The sequence below is a fragment of the Eumetopias jubatus genome, unplaced genomic scaffold (genome assembly GCF_037043125.1).
Source record: "Eumetopias jubatus isolate StellerSeaLion01/CBP00866 unplaced genomic scaffold, mEumJub1_p1.0 scaffold_10, whole genome shotgun sequence".
Taxonomy (NCBI): Eukaryota; Metazoa; Chordata; class Mammalia; order Carnivora; family Otariidae; genus Eumetopias; species Eumetopias jubatus.
Genome location: NW_028274816.1, coordinates 46,950,821 through 46,974,554, shown reverse-complemented (window position 1 = coordinate 46,974,554; position 23,734 = coordinate 46,950,821). Strand labels below are relative to the sequence as shown.

Genomic DNA, 23,734 nt, shown 5'->3' with positions numbered 1-23,734 from the left:
GGCTCACGACACTGCAGCATCACTTACTAGCTGACCTTGGACAAGGTATTTAGTATCTCTATACCTATTTCTTCTTCTGTAAAATGGTGATAAGAACAGAACTATCTTATAGAGTTACATGAGATTTAAGTGAGTTAATATGTGAAAAACATTTAGAACAATGCCTAATACATGCAAAGTACTATATAAATGTTGGCTGCTATGGATGCTTTCCATTCTGGAGTATGTCCTTCCTAGACTCTTTTGGTGTTAAAACATACTTTGTAATATAAAATAAAGGTAATATGATATAGTCTTTTTTGGTATAAATACTTTAGTAATCCCCCATGCCTCCAAAAAAAAAAAAAGGAAGAAAGAAAAAAAACCACCCTAAATCAATTTCTAATACATTTTTGGGGGAAATTTTACTAGTCCATGAAATCTAAAACCATGGTTCTACAATAAAAAAGACCCCTCCCACCCCAATCTCATTTCATCTCTTACTTCCTCCAATTGAAAACAGTTAAAAACTTTGGACTCATCAGCAAAGAAGTTATTCTCCCTAAAATTACATAAACAACCTAATCCCCCATTAAACAGTCAAATTGGAAGTTATACAAATGTCTTAAAAATATTCACTCAAAATAAAACCATTTTGAATTTCATAAAACTGCATGCCAACCCCAAAGCATATAATACTTACCCTGTATTCAAAATCTGCAAACTCCCTGCCCCCACGACCTCCTCTGAATCCACCACGAAATCCTCGAGGGGTGGTGAAGGTACCACCTCTGCCACCACCACGCCCTCGGCCACCACGGAAACCAAGACCTCCTCTGCCTCTGTACCCGCCACGGCCACGGTTTGGACGAAGTGGGATTCCAAATGTTTCGGCATTTAATCTTCTTTCTTCAGCCCAGGTTGGTCTCCGTTCTCTGTTTTAAGAACAAATCATCTCTAGTGTATCGGGTTTAAGAACATTTTCCAGCAAAACAATGTGGCACTAATTCCCAAATTAAGGATAAATAAATCCTAAAGATCAAATAAAAATAAGCACCTTATCTGAGTCATCACAAACTGTCCATGGCAGTATGTTCCCATAATATTCTATTAAACTTCATGTGAAAACATGACTGGTGTTAGTTTCTTTCAAATACAGTTGAGGAAACAAACATCGTAACAGCCCCCAATATAATGGGAATTCAAATATAGTAGGATTGGCAATTGACTACTTCTCCCCTCAGCCCCAATGTGAGAGAGCGCAAAGCCAGGAAAGGGAACTCTGTCTCAGGAAGCTGGGAGAAGGAAAGTAAGTCCTAGTATGCTAGGAAAGTAAGGTCCTAGTATGCTCCTAGCCCAATCCCTGGACCTGATGTCAGAAGCAAGTGTTTAAATTGCTACTGCTGTTGTCCCACAGCCCAGTCCTACAGCAGGACACAGATCAGATCATTCCCCCTCCATATTTACGCCGAAGTAGATAACTGCCACCAGGTGGCACCAAACTACAGAGAGGAGAAGGAAAATTTGGAATGGATAGCAGAAACTCTAGAACTCCTGTTATGCTGGATCCTTTAATTAACCTGACAATTTTCTGGATCCACATTTGCTGCGATATGGTGAAGTTTTACTATATCAGCAAACTTCAAAGTAACATTAGCATTTTTTGGCCATGACTTCATTTGAACTACACTGTAGAGGAGTAAAGTAAAAGGTCTTACTTAGATATTAGATGAATGCTTTTGTTTTAATTAATAATTTCCAAATGTCAATGCATCCCTAAACAAAAGTATATGGTTATTTCTTCTTCATAAGGAGTAATGTTACTGAAAATTTTAGTACGGATTATTTTCTTTTAGCAAAATAACACATTAAAAAATTGTAGTCCTTAGATATTTTTAAGTATTCATTAAACTTTGTCAATTTATAGGAAATCATTTCATACTTCAACCTCCCAACAGCATAAGAGAAGCTTAAAAGACTGTACCTATTATCATCACAAGAAATATTATCAAAGAAGGATTTGGTTTTGTCATAATAGCAATTAGGGCCAAGTGGATCTTCTTCATCTGCATTTCCTTCACTGTTTTGGGTATCAACTCCTGAGTCTCCTTTATCTTCACCATTTACAGGCTTCTCCTGTTTCTCAAGTTTATCCTCTAATGAAAAACAAGCACATACCAGAAAGTCAAGATTTTTATTAAACATCCACAATTCACAAGCCAAATAACATTTTCTGAATAGAAAAATAAACTCACCTTTCAATTTAAGTTTATTATGAAATTCTCTGTCTATTTCCTCCTTGTTAAATTGTGCATTTGCACTTTCAAAGTCAAAGTCTTTCTCAAATTTCATTGGACCATCTCGTCGAATACCAAATCGTCCCCTGCCACCTCGATGACCCCCACGCCCTCTCCTTGGAGCTGAAGGAGCACCTGGAACTATGTCAATAAAGGAAGAATAAGCTGGTTTAAGACAGAAGCTACTACTATGGTCTTTTATACACATTACTATATTTGTAGTTTTTATAAAAATAAATTGGGATGCCTGGGAGGCTCAGTCGATTAAGTGCTTGACTCTTGGTTTTGGCTCAGGTCATGATCTCATGGGTTGTGAGAGTCTGCTTTAAGATCTTCTCCCGGTTTTGGCTCAGGTCATGATCTCATGGGTTGTGAGAGCCTGCTTTAAGATCTTCTCCCTGTCCCTCCCTACACACACACACACACACACACACACTCTTTCTCTCTAAAATAAACAAATCCTTAAAAAAAATTAAAAAAGAAATGAGATTTCACTAACCTAACACATAGTGAACTGAGAACAGCACACATGAAATTTATACTTATGGGGTCCAAACTCATACATGTTTCTCACAGAGTGCACAACCAAACTGTTTGAAGACTTCTATAGTAAATTACTGGCATACTCCTTGAGGGAGGGGCTCTGCTCTGCTTATAGTTCTAATTCCTACAAAGTGCCAAACATGTAGTGGGTTCTCAAAATTTAGGAAGTCTTCTATGAAAGTATCACAGGAACCAAGATTTATAATAAGAAAATAAATGAACGTTAATAAGCACAAATATCACAGATAACAAAAAGCACCACCACGTCTCAACTACTCCAACCACTTTCTTTCACCTTTCTTGTCTCCCTCTAAATGGCTTCATATTATTCAAATCTTCCTGTATCTACTTCCTCTACTGTGCTAAAAGGATTTATGAAGTATGATAAAGCAATAGCAAAATAACATAGATTACAGTAAAAACTTGAGAACCCAAATATCCAACATAAGAGGAAGAGTTAAGAAAAAAATAAGAGGAATATGGAACAGTAGTTCATGTGAGTTAAAAGAAACAGAGCACAAAGGAGTATGAATTCAATGATAATTATGTGAAATGTTTAATACATAGTGACAAAGATCAGAAAGTGACTGCACAGAAACAGACAGGTTATGTTCAGTGTTGGCTGAAGTTCTGCAAATTGCCCACGTCTGAAAAAACAAACCACAAAAACCTACAGCAGCATATCCAGACACTTAAATCTAGATAAGCAGGATGTTTAAAACATTCAACTTCACTATTAAAAACACCTTGGCCACAAGCCAGGAAGTAAATATAGCACAATCTTTCCGTCTTAAAAAAAACAAAAAAAGTTTAAGTATAGTCAATGTTTATAAAATCATTAAGAAAAAATGTCTGAAAGAATAGTCACTGGTCTGTTAATGAACCTTTGGGGTATGAATTTTGAAGCACACTGAAAGGTACTTTTATTTATTACTTTATGTGATTTTTAAATGATGGTAGTATGGCAATTACCTTGTTCTGAGAGAGAAGTTCTCTTTTCCAAAATAAAAAAAAGTGAAACATAGCAAATCAAATCAAAACCCCTGAATCCCACCGCACACAGCACATACAGCAATGTACAGGAGAAATTCAGTATACATTTTCTGAAATTAAGTGAAAGATCATTTTCTATTATCTAAATAAGGTGATTACACCTTGCCTTTATTTTTTAATTTGGACATTTAAAATCATAAATTTATTCTCTGGTAATATATTTGAAAGTATTGATAAAATAAATGAATCTGGGGATAAACGTTATAGATTACAAAACACAAAGGTACAGTCTTATTAATTCAATAACAATGAAAGAAAATTAAAGTTCTTGAACAATTACTTAAAGGAAAAAAAACTCAGGGCTTAAATAATTATAATGAGAAAACCTCAAACCTTCGAGGTACAGATAAATCCACTCTTAAAAGCTCAGAAAACAATAAAAATTTTATAATGTTAACCAGAAACTGACATAAAAACGTAAAAAAATACAAAAGACAGTACTAAAGAGGAAACCATACAACAATGTAAATATAAGTGTACAAATCTTAATGGCAGATAAATTCAATATACTGAAAGACAACTGCCTCCCATCGAGTGGAGTTTATTCCAGAAATATAATAGTGATTTTTTAAAAAAAACTTTTATTTTAAAACATTTAGACACAAAAAAATTGAAAAAAAAAAAAAAAGTAGTACAGAGTGGTCCTATATGCCCATTATCTAGCTTCCCCTCTAATGGTAGTATCTTATTTTAACTACTGTACATTACCAAAACCAGGAAATTAAAACTGGCACAATATAATTACACTATAAGCCTCACTCAGATTTCAACAGTTTTTGCAGGTACTTATTTTCTAGTGTATCTTTAGATATAGTTCTATAACATTTTGCTATATGTATACATCTGTACAACTACTACCATAATCAAGACAAAGAAATGTTCTGTTACCACAATGAACTCCCCAGTGCTAGTCCTTTATAGTCACCAACCCCAGGCTTTCATTTTTTTTTTTTAAAGATTTATTTATTTGAGAGAGAGAGAATCTTAAGCAGACTCCCTGCCGAGCGCAGAGCCCAACATGGGGCTTGATCCCACAACCCACAAGATCATGACCTGAGCCAAAATCAAGAGTTGGATGCTCAACCCACTAAGTCACCCAGGTGCCCTGCAGGCTTTCATTTTTTAATAGTAATTATGCATCAAATGTTCTTTTTAATTGAGAAGCCCAGAATATAGCTTTCAGATTCAAGTAACTTACCTATTTGTCTCTTGCTATCATTTCTGAGTTGCTCATTTTCTGGTCTTGAAACTTTGTGTACTTCAGCTATAAAAGATATACAAAATCAGGAATGAGCTCAGGACACAAAATCAAAAACTTCTGTAAAGTTTAAAATGGGAAAAACAAAGGAACCCAAAACAAAAGCAAAAAATCTATACCCCCACCACCATCACTACTTTTGAGTCAAGTTTGAAAGACTGAACATTCTATCAAGTTCAGTTTAAACCTTCTAGGATCATTCATATACAGTAAATCTTTTTAATAAAAAATAAGGTGAATGGAAAATGTTGATCAGTCAATTAACGAATAGTAAATAGCTAAAGTTCTACCTCGCCTGTGCTCTTGATTCTCTATTGCTTTTTGGCTGGTAGATGGTAAAGGCCTGGTTGATACAGGGCTCCTTCTCCCAACAGGTGCTGGAGCAGGTAAGTGGGCCGAGGCGGTCTGTACTGCTTGTTCCATGGTTGGGCTTTTTCTCAAAGGGTCTAACTGAGGGCTTGAACGACCTAAAACGTAACCAAAAGATAAGAAACTACCCTATCCTCTGGGGATTTCAAAATAATCTAGACCCTCAAAAAAAAGGTCTATGGTTTTATTTCTACCAATTTAAATCCTTAGCACAAATCTGAATTCATCTACTTATTAGACCAGAGTTTAAAACTGGTTATCTTTAGTGTGCTGAGTCACTAGGCTAGGAAAGAAACACTGAAAAAACCCCCAAAACCCCCAACAACCAACCAACGAACCAACCAACCAACCAACGGAACTTTTTCTGTATTTCTACCTGGTGGAATAAGATTTAAGTAAGTTTTTAAAAAATTGCTGCCTGGGCAAGACTTCCCAGGAATATTATCAAAGATCATGTTGTATGCAGGTAGGATGCAGGCTTTCCCCAATAATGACAACCACAAGATTATATTGACACTTTAGACATTATTTCCAGAGGCTGTAACCTAAAATTTTTAGTACTTTCTGAAGATATGTCCAAAGTAGTACTTTTTATATTTATAGGTATTATCTCCATACATTTCCATTATAAAGGAAGTAAAGAACTAGAAAGTTAGACAGGTGAAGTCCTTCAATATCCTAGGGGCTTGGGAAATTTTATGTCAATACTCAAAGGCTAGCAACAAATACACCCTTCAGATAATAACAGAGTAGCCCCATATTCATTTCTGGCCATTTGAAAGATCTTTTGGAAGCTTTTGCTTAATATGAGTTGTGCACTTACAAATTCCATTTTTCCTTTTATATGAGTTCAGAGCCTGGTCACAGTAAGGACAGAATAATAGAACACTGGATGCTCCCATCATGTTCTGTCTCTACGTATGCGGTAAATCTCTTCTCAAGGTGCTCTCATATCTCATGATATTGCACGGGATATGTTTTGCTTAAGAAAATTATGCTCATTTCAAGTAAAAAAAATTCCAAGTATGCTGCAATGTTACTCCCCACCAGTGCATAGCTGCATAGGCTCCGACCACTGGTGAACTGGTTGAGTGCTGACAATGCATTGGTTATTAGGCACCAGATGCTTCAGGGACCATCTATTAGTAATTTTCCCATGTTTATAGTTATCTAAAGTACGTAATAAAAATGTATATCACCATTTCCAGCCATTAATGCCAAAGTTTACTCTACCATTAAGAGAAACAGTGCAATGTTCCGTGATTATAATGGGAATCATGGTGGTTTGTAGAAGTTCTGGCCTATGAGAAATCATTTTGTGATCATTTATCACCTTGTACAGGGATTTACTTATAGAACAAGTGCTAAGTTTTTTGAAAAGCCTATTGTTCAATTTTATAATATTACATTAAATGATCTTATAAATTTCTTTTTCTTTCTTTTTTTAAAAAAAGATTTTATTTATCAGGGAGAGCACGAGCAGAAGGGAGGGGCAGAGGGAGAGGGGCAAGCAGACTCCCCGCTGAGCAGGGAGCCCGAAAGGAGGCTTGATCCCAGGACCCTGGGGTCATGACCTGAGTCAAAGGCAGACACTTAACCGACTGAGCCACCCAGGCGTTCCGATCTTATAAATTTCTAAAATTTGTCTCATTGAGGCTTTTGAGAAAAGAATCCTGTGACCCACAAGTGTTGTAGAACCACAAGTGATGGGGCGATCACAGCAAGGATTCATCTGATGTGTACTTTCTTTCTTTTTTTTAAGATTTTATTTATCAGAGGAGAGAGAAAGTGCGCACACAAGCAGGGGTAGCGGCAAGGAGAGGGAGAAGCAGGCTCCCTGCTGAGCAAGGAGCCTGATGTGGACTCGATCCCAGGACCCTGGGGTCACGACCTGAGCCAAAGGCAGACATTTAACCAACTGAGCCACCCAGGTGTCCCCTGCTGTGTACTTTCAAAACCTTTGTGACTGAAGTCTCCTAGTCTTATTGGCAGCTGTGTTATCCACAGGGAAATACAGGTAATGCTAGACATACCATTAGGAATAAACCCAGAAGCTGGTTTCGACATAATAAAAACACAACCCCCTGACTTATCTGCACATTCTTACCATTTCGAAGAAAACTCTAGGTATTTTAATTTTGTTAAGTTGTTTTCATTGATGAAACTTAAATGCAGAGTCCCAGACTTTCTCCATTACTGCTTTATATAAATATACCTCTTTCTTATAATATGTACTTGAAAAATTTTTAAATATTTTAATCTATTTAAAATTCTAGTCCAAAGTATGAGGGAAGGAATCTAGATCTATTTTTCCCAAATGATCAGGCAGTTGTCTGTCCTGATATCACTTATTGGATAGCCAGCCTTCCTCTACTAATTTAAGAACATCTTTATCATGTATTAATCACTTATTTATATTTGGAACTATTTCTGACTTTTATTCCTGCACTGCTTTACTTTATGTGTACTTTATTATCAAGTAGGTAAGCCCTATGTCATTACTTTTATTTGAAAAATATGTCTAACTATACTTCCATGTTTATTTTCAGGTCTGTGTATCTTTTTAATTAAGTTCTCCTACTATTCCATGTGGATTAAAAGTAGAGTAAATTTAATTAATATGAGACACAAGATCTTCCTAATACTAAATCTTTAAATCTAGGAATAAGATCTATTTCTCTGATTACCTCTGACTTCTTTTATGTTCCTCTACCACATTTTGTATTTTCTACAGAAGTTTACCATATTTGTTATGTATTTTATATTTAATTACTATTTTTTATTATGACATCTTTTATCTCCATTACATAATCAGTGGGTTAGGTTTTAGAACAACTATTGCTTTTTATATGTGTGAATTTAAATAACTCTCATTTCAGTCCTTTAGTTCTAGGTTTTTCAGTGAATTCTCAATTCACTGGCAATTCTCAATTGCACTGGCAAATAATACCAATTCCAATATTTATGCTTATTTCTTTTCATGTGTTCCCGATTTAGCTAAAAATTCCAGAACTATGCTGAGTAGTAAAGATAACAGGCATCCTTACTTATGATTTTAATAAGTGCTTCAATATTAAGGTTAATGTTCACTACTGATTAAAATAACATCTGCAGTATGCTAAGGACACTGCATACATTTTAAAAAATGTAATTCTCACAATAAGTTACTTACCCATAGAGCCCCATTTTATTCTATTCTTATTTTTTAAGGTTTTATTTACTTTAGAGAGAATGTGAACGTGAGTGGGGCAGGGGATGGGGAGAGGGTGAGAGAATGTGAAGCAGATTCCACACTCAGCACGGAGCCCACTATGGGGCTCGATCCCACGACCATGAGATCAGGACCTGAGCCAAAACTGAGAGTTGGCCACTCAACCAACTGAGCCACTCAGGTGCCCCTTTATTTTATTTTTTACGAAGATTTTATTTTATTTAAGATTTTATTTATTTGACAGAGACACAGCGAGAGAGAGGGAACACAGGCAGGGGGAAGGGGAGAGGGAAAAGCAGGCTTCCTGCTGAGCTGGGAGCCCGATGTGGGGCTCAATCCCAGAACCCTGGGATTGTGACGAGAGCCGAAGGCAAACACTTAATGACTGAGCCATCCAGGCGCCCCTATAAAGATTTTATTTTTAAGTAATCTCTATAACCCAACATGGGGTTATAGAGATCCACAACCCCAAATCCACAACCCCAAAATCAAGTCATGTGCTCCACCAGATGAGCCAGCCAGGTACCCCTAAAGTCCCATTTTATAGTTTAGAAAACTAATGCTTAAAAAGATGAAGAATTTTACTGAAGAATTTTAAGAAAGATTTTTTTTTTTTTAAGAATTTATTTATTTATTTGACAGAGAGAGAAAGCACAAGCAGGGGGAGCGGCAGGCAGAGGGAGAGGCAGGCTCCCTGCAGGGTAAGAAAGAATTCTTAAAAGAAAAAAGACCCAAAAGAGCTATAGAGAAATATACACTTCTATTAACCTAGAAAAAAGTCTGACGTGTATACAACAAAAAGTAATTATTTGTTATTTCTGGATAGTGGGACTATGGGTGTTTTTATTTTTATTTTCTTCCTTATACTTACTGTATTTTCTAATTCATCTACAACACATCTTTAGAATGTTAAAAAATTAAAAACTAAGTTATTTTAAATCAGTATGACAGTAATTATTTCAAAACATCTAAAGTGAGATACATAGGATTATGTTTAGTATTAGCTTGGTTTTACCCTCAACAGCTTTAAACAATATTATCCTGTGATGATTATAGCATCCTTCTGAAATGACTACATTGTTTTATTTAAAAGTGAACATCCATATAAAGTAACGAGCCAAAAACAACCACTTCAGAGGCGCCTGGGTGGCTCAGTTGGTTGAGCGTCTGCCTTCGGCTCGGGTCATGATCCCAGGGTCCTGGGATTGAGCCCCACGTCGGGCTCCTGGCTCAGCGGGGAGCCTGCTTCTCCCTCTCCCTCTGCCTCTTCCCCTGCTCATGCTCTCTGCTCTCTATCTCTGTGTCTCAAATGAATTAAAAACAAACAAAAACACACAACCACTTCAGCTGCAGGTAAAAAAATATAGACTCTTGGGACCACCGAAGATTACAAAACTGGCTGGTAGAAAAATAGATTTAAAGGGCACCTGGGTGGCTCAGATGGTTGAGCGTCTGCCTTCGGCTCAGGTCATGATCCCAGGTTCCTGGGATCGAGTCCCACATCGGGCTCCCTGCTCCTTGGGAGCCTGCTTCTCCCTCTGCTTCTCTCTCTCTCTCTCATGAATAAATAAATAAAATCTTTAAAAAAAAAAAAAAGAAAAATAGATTTAAAAAAATTAAACAGGGGCGCCTGGGTGGCTCAGTCGATTAAGCGGCTGCCTTGGCTCAGGTCATGATCCCAAAGTCCTGGGATTGAGCCCCACATCGGGCTCCCTGCTCAGTGGAGAGCCTGCTTCTCCCTCTCCCTCTGCCTGCCTCTCTGCCTACTTGTGCTTTCTCTCCCTCTGTCAATAAATAAATAAATAAATAAATGAAATCTTAAAAAAAAAAATTAAGGGAGGAGTAGGAGACCTAGATTTCGTCTGGTCAGGAATTCAGCTGAATAGGGATCAAACCATTCTGAACACCTACGAACTCAACAGGAGATCGAAGAGGAGAGTAGCAACAACTCTCTGAACAGAGAAGCGACCACTTACTGGAAGGTAGGACGTTTGGAGAAGTGAATCCGAGGCGATATTCGGGAGGATAGACGGCGGGGGAGGGGCCTCCGCCGGCCGCTTCTGGCAAGTGATAGAGCCATGGAGCACAAAATTGGACCTTTTAGAAGGTGGCTCGGCTGAGGGACGTCGCTGCAGTGGCTAAAATCCTCCCGGGACAGTGTGGACTCAGGACCCTTGGGGTCACAGAAAGACCGGGGGTGCCTGAGTGCGGCAGAGCTCCCAGGTATCGGAGCGGGGAAGCCGGCTGCAGAGACGGAGCCGAGGCACGGGCTCTCAGCTCGGGGTTGCCATAAACTGTGATCCGCGGCCCAGTCAGGCCACTGCTCCTCCAGCAGGGACCCAACAAGCGGCAGAGCCGGGGAGACTCCCCTCCCTCCCCGGGGAGGAGCGGCGCGGGAACGCACCGCAGGGATCTGCTGGGTTTGGAGACTCCACACGGGGTCGGGTGCCAGAGATAGCAACGCTCGGTCACAGGCCGGTGAGCACGGAGTGCGGCCCGAGACCAGGGAGACGGGAGTGACTGCTTTTCTCTGGGGGCACACTGAGGAGCGGGGCCCCGAGTTCTCGGCTCCTCCGGGTGGAGACTGGGAGGCCACCATTTTTGCCCTGGTCCTTCAAAGCTGTACTGAGAGCTTGCAGGGAACAAAAGCTCCTGAGAGCAAACCCGACGACAAGGGCGGGGCAATTCAGCCTCCAGCAAAGACATTTGGAAACCACAGCAACAGGCCCCTCCCCCAGAAGATCAGCACAACAGCCAGCAAGCCAAGACCAAGTTTACCGATCAAGGAGAACGGGAGAACTCCAGCGCTAGGGGAATACTGCACATAGAATTCATGGCTTTTTTTTTACCATGATTCATTAGTTCATCAAAGTTAATTTTTGTTAACTGTTTTTTTTTATTTTTCTTTTTCCCTTTTTCAACCAACATCTCATCAATCCCTTTTTTTTTAAAAAAACATTTTTTATTTTTCATTTTTAGAGTCATATTTTATCCCTTCATAGTAGTTACCCTTATTTTTGGCATATATATATAAGTTGTTCTCTCTTTAAAATTTTGAGATACAGTTTCTTCTAACAGATCAAAATATACCCTAAATCACTAGTGTATGGCTTTGTTCTAATCTCCTGCCTGATCACATTCTCTCCCTTTTTCCTTTTTATTTTTCTTAAATCTTTTTTCAAACAACTTCTTATCTTATCAAGTCCTTTTATAAAATCTTTTATAATTTTCATCTTTACAGTCATCTTCCATCCCTTCATTGTATCAACCCTTATTTTGTACATATATGTCTTTCTTCCTTTAAAATTTTAGGAGGCACTTTTTTCTAACAGACCAAAATACGCCCAAAATCTAGTGTGTGGCACTGATCTATGCACTAGCCTGATCATATTTGATTATAGTCTGCTTTTTTTGTATTGTTCTGTTTTTGTTTTTATCTTTTTCTTTTTTTTTTTCTTTTTTCTCTTTCTTTTTTCTTTCTTTCCCTTTCTTTTCCCCTGGTTTGAGGTCTTTTCTGATTTGTATACAGTATATTTGCTGGGGACGTTGTAAACCTGTTAGCATTTTGTTCTCTCATTCATCTATTCTCCTCTGGACAAAATGACAAGACGAAAAAAATCACCTCAGCAAAAAGAACAAGAGGTAGTACCGTCAGCCAGGGACCTACTCAATACGGACATTAGTACGATGTTGGACCTAGAGTTCAGGATCATGACTTTAAAGATACTAGCTGGGCTTGAAAAAAGCGTGGAAGTTATTAGAGAAACCCTTTCTGGAGAAATAAAAGAACTAAAATCTAACCAAGTCGAAATCAAAAAGGCTATTGATGAGGTGCAATCAAAAATGGGGGCACTAACTGCTAGGATAAATGAGGCAGAAGAGAGAATCAGTGATATAGAAGACCAAATGATGGAAAATAAAGAGGCTGAGAAAAAGAGAGAGAAACAACTACAGGATCACGAGGGCAGAATTCGAGAGATAAGTGATACGATAAGACGAAACAACATTAGAATAATTGGGATCCCAGAAGAAGAGAGAGAGAGAGAGGGGCAGAAGGTATATTGGAGCAAATAATAGCAGAGAACTTCCCTAATGTGAGGAAGGAAACAGGCATCAAAATCCAGGAGGCACAGAGAACCCCTCTCAAAATCAATAATAATAGGTCAACACGCCGACATCTAATAGTAAAACTTACGAGTGTCAGAGACAAAGAGAAAATCCTGAAAGCAGCTCGGGAGAAGAGATATGTAACCTACAATGGTAGAAACATTAGATTGGCAACAGACCTATCCACAGAGACCTGGCAGGTCAGAAAGGACTGGCAAGATATCTTCAGAGCACTAAACGAGAAAAATATGCAGCCAAGAATACTATATCCAGCTAGGCTGTCATTGAAAATAGAAGGAGAGATAAAAAGCTTCCAGAACAAACAAAAACTAAAGGAATTTGCAAACACGAAACCAGCCCTCCAAGAAATATTGAAAGGGGTGCTCTAAGCAAAGAGAGAACCTAAAAGCAGCAAAGATCAGAAAGGAACACAGACAACATACAGTTAACAGTCACCTTACAGGCAATACAATGGCACTAAATTCATACCTTTCAATAGTTACCCTGAATGTAAATGGACTAAATGCCCCAATCAAAAGACACAGGCTATCAGATTGGATTAAAAAACAAGACCCATCAATATGCTGTCTGCAAGAGACTCATTTTAGACCGAAAGACACCCCCAGATTGAAAGTGAGGGGGTGGAAAACCATTTACCATGCTAATGGACACCAAAAGAAAGCTGGGGTGGCAATCCTTATATGAGACAAACTAGATTTTAAAACAAAGACTGTAATAAGAGATGAGGAAGGACACTATATCCTACTTAAAGGGTCTATCCAACAGGAAGATCTAACAATTGTAAATATCTATGCCCCGAACATGGGAGGTGGGGGTGGGAGGATGGGTTAGCGTGGTGATGGGTATTAAAGAGGGCACATTCTGCATGGAGCACTGGGTGTTACGAACAAACAATGAATCATGGAACACTACATCAAAAACTAATGATGTAATATATGGTGATTAACATAACAATAAAAAATTAAACAGGATCTTTTTTTTTTTTTAAAGATTTTATTTATTTATTTGACAGAGACAGCGAGAGCAGGAACACAAGCAGGGGGACTGAGGGAGGGAGAAGCAAGCTTCCCGCTGAGCAGGGAGCCCGATGCGGGGCTCGATCCCACAGACAACATACAGTTAACAGTCACCTTACAGGCAATACAATGGCACTAAATTCATACCTTTCAATAGTTACCCAGTGGAGAGATTTACCCCTCTCCACTGAACTGCACTGGCATCTGTTTTAAATGAGTATTTAAGTAGGTCTATTTCTGTACTCTCTATTCTTTATTCCTGATATATTTGGGATCATGACCTTTATTCCTGATATATTTGGGATCATGACCTGAGCCGAAGGCAGACGCTTAACGACTGAGCCACCCAGGCGCCCTAAACAGGATCCTTTAAGAAGCTAATTATGATGCACATTGCCAAACTCCAAGGATTCTGATATAGCAATTGTCAGAATCTACATTTTTAAGAAGCACTCCACATGATTTGGTTGTGGGTGGTCCACACTAAGAACCACTGCTCTAGCTCCTGTGAGGATGCTAGGCAAGATCCAACAGCGTAAGGAATAGTTTGGTTCTTTTAAGCTGCTATTTCAAGTTCATCAAGAATAATTCATTTTCCGTGGTGAGTCTGGGACTAATTTGATATATTTAAATATTATATAGAAGTCATATAATTGCCTTGCAAGAAAGTTTCAAACTTAGAGAATGTTCACTGGTTCCCAGTTTTATGATCTCAGAACTGCAAAGAGTCTAAATAGTGGATGTCATTCAATAATATATTTATCACAACAGCAACTCTCCAAGATTTAGGAGAAAAATCTTAAAAGGACCAAATAGAAAGTATACATGTGATTTGCAAGCTGCAAAAGCTCCTTACATTCAAAGAGAAAGACAAAAACCACTAAAGATGTTAGGAATGGAAATACATGAAAGAAAAAACAGCTTACCTTGAGATAACTGTGTTTTTAGCGATCTTGTATCCTGTGTAAAGGCAGAACCAACTGCAGTACTTTGGGATAGGGTACCACTGTTTGATGTTTCTGTTCCAAAGGATGTCAAAGAGCTTCCAGCTTTAAGAGATTTTTTTTTAAATGACAAAAATATATATTTAATTTAAACCTTTCAATTATATAAAGTAATATACCATTTTAATGATGATAACTTGCCACCCCTCCCCCATGCAACATGTGTGCAAATTAGTAATCTTGGAAATTAACCAAAGTGCATCAAAAATAGTTTGAGAAATCTTTTACACTATATGGAAAAAACAAACCAATATACACTCCAGCATCCTTGGATGCAAACGATTTTTTAACAGCAACACTGTCCTAGGCAGTCACATAGATAGGACAGGAAGGACTGACGTCAGATAGAGAAGTAGCAGAAATGGTACGTTCTACACCAATATTAAGGTGTAATTATTTTAATACCGAGTATCTGCACAAACAGCCAAATTAGCAGACAGGTCTATGAAGAGCTTGTCCAGCATTTCCAAGGAGCCAGTGGACTCCAGTTCATTTTAATGCTTCCCTCCAGGATGGTACCATGGGACTGCATTTTGCCTAAAGCAACCACAAAAAGTTCTGGTAATATGAACAACAAATCCCTAGAAAGGGCCCAAATTCTTTGCTATATGAGGTTATGTCAATCTCCTCTAAATTTCTATAGTCCTTATGGATCATTCACTTTTCTTATGCTGTGTTCTCTTCTGACGTAATATTTAATTTATGTAGGTTTTCTCCAGCAGGAACTATCTCAGTAGCCCTTCCTCCCCCACCTCTAAATCCAATCTGAAGGTGGTTTTCAGAATGATCTCTTGTGAAATACAGATATAACCACATTACCACAGTGCTAAGGACCCTGTTATGGCTTTCCACTGCCCTTAAGATAAAAAGTTCAGATTACTTACCTCAGTTTATCAGGCCCTCCCCTATCTGTCTACTTCTTTTCTCACCACTTTCCTTATTTTCACCAGTCTGCTCTTAAATATTTGAAGATCATGATCACGCTTCTAGGAATCTTCTGATTTCCCAGCTAAGCAACTCCAGTTCCTTCAACCACTACTTACCTTCCCACGTCCCAGTCTTTAACACTGTCCCCTCCAATTTAATAAATCCTAGTTATTCATATCCCTTTTAAAACAGGGCATCAGAACCTAGCACAGAATCTCATAATGAGATTCACTGGGACTCTCCTGGAGGTAGAATCCAGTCAGGCTACAGTCCTGGCCAGTTCAGGAGAGGCCTAACATAACTTTCTACATCACCAGAAATGTGGGGACTAATGCTCTCAATGATTGTGGGAAGTTAAATCCATCCCATTATCCCTAGTATTTCTAGGCAATGACCAAGACATAAGCCACTCTGATCATATGTAGTCTTATCTGCATGCTGGTTTCCTCACCTCCTCCAACCTCCCACTGCTTGCCCTCTGGTTAGCAAACTCTTCTATGTATCTTTGTTTCCTCCATCTCTTCTCTGAGTTCCTGGTTGTACCACACCTAGTTCCTTACTCTAATTCGCCTACTAGTTTATCTAAAAAAAAAAAAAAAAATTTTTTTTTTAAAGATTTGACACCAAGCGTGAGCGCAGAGGGGAGGGACAGAGGAAGAGGGAGAGAGAGAATCTTAAGCAGACTCCACTCTATGTGCAGTCGGGTTCAATCTCATGAACCTGAGGATCATGACCTGAGCCAAAGCCAAGAGTAAGACGATTAACCGACTGCGCCACCCAAGCACCCCTCAAACTGTTTTTCATATATGGTGTGAGGCAGGGGCCAAGGCTAATTTTTTCCAAATACATATTGGTTAAGGAGATTTGCCCCTCTCCACTGAACTGCACTGGCATCTGTTTTAAATGAGTATTTAAGTAGGTCTATTTCTGTACTCTCTATTCTTTATTCCTGATATATTTGTCTATCCTTGTATCATTGAGTCACTGTTCTGATTTCCCTAACTTTACAGTAAATCTTGAAACCACATACAAACCTCAAACTTTTTTTTTTTTTAAGTAGGTTCCATGCCCAGCGTAGAGCCCAACACAGGGCTTGAACTCACGGCCCTGAGATTAAGACCTGAGCTGAGATCAAGAATCGGATGCTTAGGGGCATCTGGGTGGCTCAGTTGGTTAAGTGTCTGCCTTCGGCCCAGGTCACGATCCCATGATCCCTGGGATCGAGCCCCATGTCGGGCTCCCTGCTCTGCAGAGAGCCTGTCTCTCCCTCTCCCTCTGCCTGCCGCTCTGCCTACTTGTGTTCTCTCTATGTCTCTGTCAAATAAAGAAATAAAATCTTTAAAAAGAAAAAAAAAGAACTGGACGCTTAACTCTCTGAGCCACCCAGATGCCCCCTTTCTTCAAGACTGTTTTGGCTATTCTAGGTTTTGTATTTCCACTAAATATTAGAATCAGCATGTCAATTTCTCTCTCTCTTTCTTTCTGAGAGAGAGCAGGAGTGGGGGTGGGGAGGTAGAGGGAGAGAGAATCCCAAGCAGGCTGTGTGTCCGGCGCAGAACCCAACACAGGGCTTGATCTCATGGCCCTGAGATCATGACCTGAGCCAAAATCCAGAGTCAGATGCCCAACCGACTGAGTCACCCAGGCGCCCCCTGTCAATTTCTATTTTTAAAATGTCTACTGGCATTCTGTTTATTCTGTAAATCAATTTTGGGAAAAATATCACCTTAAAAATAATACTGAGTTTTCCAACCCACGAGCCTGGATCAACTCTCCATTTATTTAGAACTTTAACTTCTCTCAGCAATATTTTGTGGTTTTCATTATAGAGCAGTTTTCTCAGCTTCAGCACTACTGACATTTTGTGAGGAGTTGTCCTATGCACCGTAGGATGTTAGGTAGCATCCCTGGCCTCTCTCCACATACTAGTAGTATCCCCCAGTTGTGAGAACCTAAAGGTCTCCATACGTTACCAAATGCCCCTGCAGGAGGAAGATGAAATTAACCCTCCTCCACTGAGAACCACTGTTGTAGATGTTTTCAAATATCTTCTGTTGTATTATTTCCTGGGTATCTGATGTTACTGGTGCTAACTGCAAGCTGTGGTGCATTTTACATTTCACTTCTCAACAATCTGTTCTAGATCACATGTCAATAAACTTCAACTATAAGTGACCAGATGATAAATATTTAGGCTTTTCAGGCCATATGGTCTCCATTATAACAACTCAAATCTGCCTATATAGTTTTTTAGCAGCCATAAACAACATATAATAAATGGGTGTGCATGTATTCCAATAAAACTTTATCAAAACAGGAGGCTGGCTGGATTCAGTCCACAGACCACAGTTTGCCAACCCATCTGTTCTAGAATAAAAAATATAGTTCATTTTGTATATTTACCATGTATTCCCTTACCATGCTAAATTCACTTATTCATTCTAATGGTTTGAATATTCTTTTGCATTTTCTAGTACACAATCATGACACCTTCAAATAGAGACATTTTTAGTTCCTTTTCAATCTTTATTATAATCTTTCTTTCTTGCCTTTATGTATGTAAACTTTTCATTTCACTGATCAAATTTAGGAAATTCCCTCCCATTCCTCAGTTGTTGATAAGTAGGTGCTGAATTTTTATCAAATGCCTGTTCTGTGTCTCTTGGGATTCTAGTTTTTCTCCTTTATTCTGTTAATGTGGTAAATTACTAATAATTTTCAAATGTTAAAATAACTTTGCATTTCTGCGATAACTTTACTTTGTCATTAGATACTATTCTTTTTATGAATTGCTGACTTTCACTGCTAATATTGTTAAGGATTTTTAAATACATGTCCACAGAGATGGTGGGCTGTAATTTTCTTTTCTTGTAATGACCTCATTAGATTTCGGTATCTTAGTTAGCCAGGATATCATGTTTTTATCTGCTCCTGTTTGGGTTTAGGAAAGTTGTATTTTTTTAAGGAATCTGTCTATTTTATCTAAGATGTCAAATTTGTTGATTTAAACTCGTCCATAAGATCTGTTAAGGATCTATAATGATATCTACTCTTTCATTCCTCATATTGGTAATTTGGGTCTTCTCTTTTTCCTTGATCAGTCTTGCTAGGGCCTGGCTTTGTTGATGTTATGTATATTTTGGCTTTTCTTTTATTTATTTATTTATTTAAAATTCTTTATTTAAATGCAATTTAGTTAACATATACTATATTACTAGTTACTGGGGTAGAATTTAGTGATTCGTCAGTTGCATATAACACCCAGTGCTCATTACATGAAGTTATTTTGGCTTGTTTCTATTTCATTGATTTATGCTTTTAATTTTTTCTCCTTCTACTACATTTGGGCTAATTTTCTTTCCTTTTTTCTTAGCTTCTTAAGCTGGCAGTCTAGAGCACTAATTCTAAAACATCCTTATTTTCTAATATATGCATTTGAAAGTATAAAATTTTTTAAAGGTGTAAAATTTCCTCTAAGCTCCACTCATAAATTTTGATATGCTGCATTTTATGATCACTAAAAAGTATTTTCTAGTTTCTCTTATGCTTTCTTCTTTGATTCATTAGTGATTTATAAGTTTGCTCAATTTCCAGTTATTGGAATTTTTCAAGTTATATTTATTTATTTTTTAAGATTTTTGACAGAGAGAGAGAGATAGCTAGAGCAGGAACATAAGCAGGGGGAGTGGGAGAGGGAGAAGCAGGCTTTCAGTGGAGCAGGGAGCCCAATGCAGGGCTCTATCCCAGGACCTGGGGATCCTGACCTGAGCTGAAGGCAGACGCTTAACGACTGAGACACTCAGGCACCCCTCAAGTTATACTTATTTAACTTATGGTTATGAGAACACACCATGTATGATTTCAGTCCTAAATTTAATGTAACTTGTTTTATGGCCTAGGATTTGATCTATCCCATTAAGTGGTCCATATTTAAATGAAAAGAATCTATATTCTACAATTTTGGGGTGCACTATTTTATAAAAGTTACCACCTAGAATTATTAAAGCTTCCTGATGAACTGTCCTCTGTATCATTAGGAAGAATCCTTCTTATCTCTGGTAGTACCCCTGATCTTTAAGTTTCTTTGTCTGCTGTTAATTTGTCTAACATGGTTTTCTTGTTATTAGTATTTGTATGGTATGCCATGCTGTTTTTTATTTTCTCCTCTTTCAGTGTATTTCTTATAAACATTACATAGTTAGGTCTTGTTATTTTTCTGAGTTCAGTTTGATGATCTCTGCCTTTTAACTGGAATGTTTAATTCCCTTACACTTTATCAAAGTGGATCTTGAACAATCTTTAGTCTATCAGCCCCAATGTATGAAATACTCAACTGGCTTGGGGCGCCTGGGTGGCTCAGCCGTTAAGCGTCTGCCTTCGGCTCAGGTCATGATCCCAGGGTCCTGGGATCGAGCCCCGCATCGGGCTCCCTGCTCCGCAGGAAGCCTGCTTCTCCCTCTCACAGTCCTCTGCTTGTGTTCCCTCTCTCGCTGTGTCTCTCTCTGTCAAATAAATAAAATCTTTAAAAAAAAAAAAAAAAAGAAATACTCAACTGGCTTTATGCTAACTATAAAGTTCATAAGCCTGCCTTCTAAATGTTCATCAAAATGATCTAAATTTTCATTAAAAATTAATCTGTATGAAATACTGGAGACTAAGAGAATCATTGTCTAATACGGCTTGACTATGTTTAACCAGCTAAAATGTACCCATTTGTCTGTCTATTCAGCCAACAGTTCTCAGTCTTGTCCACAGGGTATTATGAGACTTAGCATGCCATGGCACTTTTGCTGTTTCCTTTATTGTGGGGTCATTAATTTTTCCTAAGGATCCATAAATTAAAGTCAATAAAGACCTAATCTTTGCACTTAAGAATTATTTTGGCATCAGCTTTAAAAAAATACTGTTTTAATTCTGTCTGGTGTATCATTCTTTTCAATGTATGAGAGTATCTGTTTCCTCACTATCTTGCAAAAATACTATATATACACACTTAAACTTTTGGGCTTTTGCCAAATTGATCGTGAGAAATGGTGCCTCAGTACAGATTTAATTTGTGTATCTCATCATAAGCAAAACTTAAGCATTTTTCCACATTTGAAGGACATTTGTACTACTTTCTTTCTGAAAAAGGCAAAGTTAGTTCCTAACACCTGCCTCTTTTTCTGTTGGGTTGTAGGTCCTTAGTTTTGGAAGCCCTATAGATGTTATAGATACTAATCTTCATGATACAAATTGTAAAAAAAAAAAAACCAAAACCTGTAAAAAGACTATAAACATCTAAGAATTAAAATGGAAAAAAATTTTCCCAAATAGCAAGAGTTTCCCTGATTTAAGCTTCCTTTTTAAGTCAGAATACTCTACTGTATTCTTACAATAAAGTAAGCTAAAGAAAAGGAAATGTTATTAAGGAAATCATTCAGGGGCACCTACGTGGCTGAGTCAGTTAAGCATCCTACTCTTAGTTTTGGCTCAGGTCATGATCTCAGGGCCATGAGGCTGAGGCCTGTATCTGCTCAAGATTCTCCCTTCCTCTCCCTCCCCTGCTCACAAATGCTCTCTCTCTCTCTCAAATAAATATCTTAAAAAAAAAAAATCACATGGTAGAAAAAAATACATTTACTAATGTATTTACTGGAAAAAACCCACGTGTAAGTGGACCTGTGCAGTTCAAATACATTTGCTCAAGGGTCAAGTGCCTTAGGGATCAAAAACAAGAGGCTTAGATTAAAATCTGGCTTAATTTGTGCTAACACAAACCATACCTGAGTTAACTCCTTTTCTAAAAATCACCTACCACCTTAATCAGTGCAGTAATTTTCTTCCTCCTCATTTAACAACTTCTGAATATTATATATAGCTCTCTAGTCACTCCACAAACTATCCTACCAATATGGAAATCAACAAATGAAAAATAATCATCTACTGCAAAAATTACTCAACTGACATGGAAAATACAAATAAAACCCTCTACCTTTGTGACATCCAAAGAACAGTAAACTAGCAACTCCCAATAATACCAAAATTAGATAAAAGCATATACAAGAAATAGATACTCTGATTAGAAAAGCAGGCTCTGAAGAATGGTAGCAGCAGTATTTACTATGTAACACTATATGCTAGACCCTATTCAAATGCTTCACACATATTAGGTCATACAAACTTCACAGTAATGTACGAGGTAAGTGCAGTAATAATCTCAATGTTAGCCAACTACTCAATTTAGTGAAAGGAGTCTCAAAAGGATAATTTGCAACTGCCCCTTATTTAAATCCTCAGAATAGGATTCTAACAGTTATAGCTAACAGGGTAAATCTGGATTTACCAACTGCTATATCATCACATTAGGAGACATTTAATTAGTTAACTATGGCAATGCCAAACTTTAAGACTTGATTAAAATGGTGACCATGAGAGGTCTCCATTATAAAGGCACAATGTCATCCCCTCTGTAATTAATTAAATGTGGGATGATATTTTAAGGCCATTTTAATATTCTGTCCAACACTGTTCACCCAATGATTTTAGCATCCACTGATAATCCTTGCTAATGAATACACTGGATATTACAAAAATGGTGATTATTTGTATCTACCATTCCTTCTATTTATTAGTTGGGACTTTTTTGTTAAAAAAGAGCATTGTTGGGGCACGTGGCTGGCTCGGTCGGAAGAACATGTGACTCTTGATCTTGAGCCTCATGTTGGGTATAGAGATTACTTAAATAAATAAACTTAAAAAAAAAAGAGCACTTTTCCCTTCTTTTCTCAAGGGGCCCATGTTCCTTCTAGTGGGGAATGGTATATAGAAACCAAGAACTGGGTCTACACATATTCTTTGCTACAGGGTATCATTGCTTCTAGGTCCTTTCTATGAACAGAGTTAGGAAATAACCAGTTTTAAAAAAGTTCACATTCATGCTTCCAATTCACATTCAACACCACGGGGTTCTTCCTTACTCCTATGTTTCCTTCTCCCTTCTCCACGGAAAGGACAGCATTTCCCAACAACATCATTATATTAGTCATTTGCCCTATCCTATAATACATACAAAACAGTTTCAAAATTAACACCAATACCACTACCAATTACAAACCCTAAGTCAAGGGATTTTTAGTTTTGTTCTTACAATATACCCCTACTAAGACTGTAAAAGTTACCTGAATTCTTTTTTTCTGTGTGGTTATAGTATCAATTTGATATAAACAGCACCAGTTATTTCTGTTTATATCCATTCAATTTTAGGATTTATTTTTTCCCATCCTTTTTGATTTTGTGAATAAGCAAAACATTTACATACCTGAAAAGTCACAACCACATAAAGAAAGTATATTTATAAAAAGGAATTAATTTTAACAAAACTTGTTAACATGCTAATGGTTTCAAGATATACCTGAAACTGGATTTGTGATGCAGAGAAACAGGGTAAACTGATAAATGGTTATTTCAACTGAATTAGAAAAGATTAAGGGCTAGAATTTGAGATTTAAAAAGTTATTCTTTACTGTGAAAATTTCTACTAAAGAGCTAAAATGCACAGCTATAAAAACAAAAAAACAGAGCTGATCTGATTATATCTAGCTTTCTCTTTACAGTGTTAATGTTTCTAAAACGTTGTTACAATAAACAAAGCATCATGCCCTCAAACATGCTATGTGTGATTATCTTTTCACATTCTACCTAATATAAATACTTCTTATTGGCATTATTATTCCCTAATAATAGCATTATCTCCAACCATCCTTTTGAAAACCCATCCTGTTGGAAAAAAATGCTTATTTTACGATTTTTTAAAGATTATTTTTCTAGTAATCTCTACACCCAATGTGGGGCTCGAACTCATGACCCCGAGATTAAGAGTTACATGCTCTTCCAACTGAGCCAGCCAGGTACTCCAGAAAAAAATGCGTATTTTAAATGGAGATATCTTATGTAAGTTTAAAATAACA

The 23,734-nt window shown here is 37.7% G+C and overlaps 1 protein-coding gene across 4 annotated transcripts in view; it reads right to left on the bottom strand.

Moving 5' to 3' along the window:
• Positions 1–23,734, bottom strand: part of LSM14A (LSM14A mRNA processing body assembly factor) — a 61,523-nt gene that overhangs the window by 5,916 nt on the left and 31,873 nt on the right. For 2 of the 4 annotated variants that reach the window (XM_028123522.2, XM_028123523.2), the window contains exons 4-9: positions 14,781–14,903; positions 5,421–5,597; positions 5,071–5,136; positions 2,235–2,417; positions 1,964–2,135; positions 683–914 (exon numbers count right to left, since the gene is read on the bottom strand). In XM_028123522.2, the coding sequence (XP_027979323.1) occupies positions 683–914; positions 1,964–2,135; positions 2,235–2,417; positions 5,071–5,136; positions 5,421–5,597; positions 14,781–14,903 (953 nt within the window). The remainder of the gene's footprint in view (positions 1–682; positions 915–1,963; positions 2,136–2,234; positions 2,418–5,070; positions 5,137–5,420; positions 5,598–14,780; positions 14,904–23,734) is intronic. The other 2 variants (XM_028123524.2, XM_088027564.1) reach the window with 1 other exon arrangement.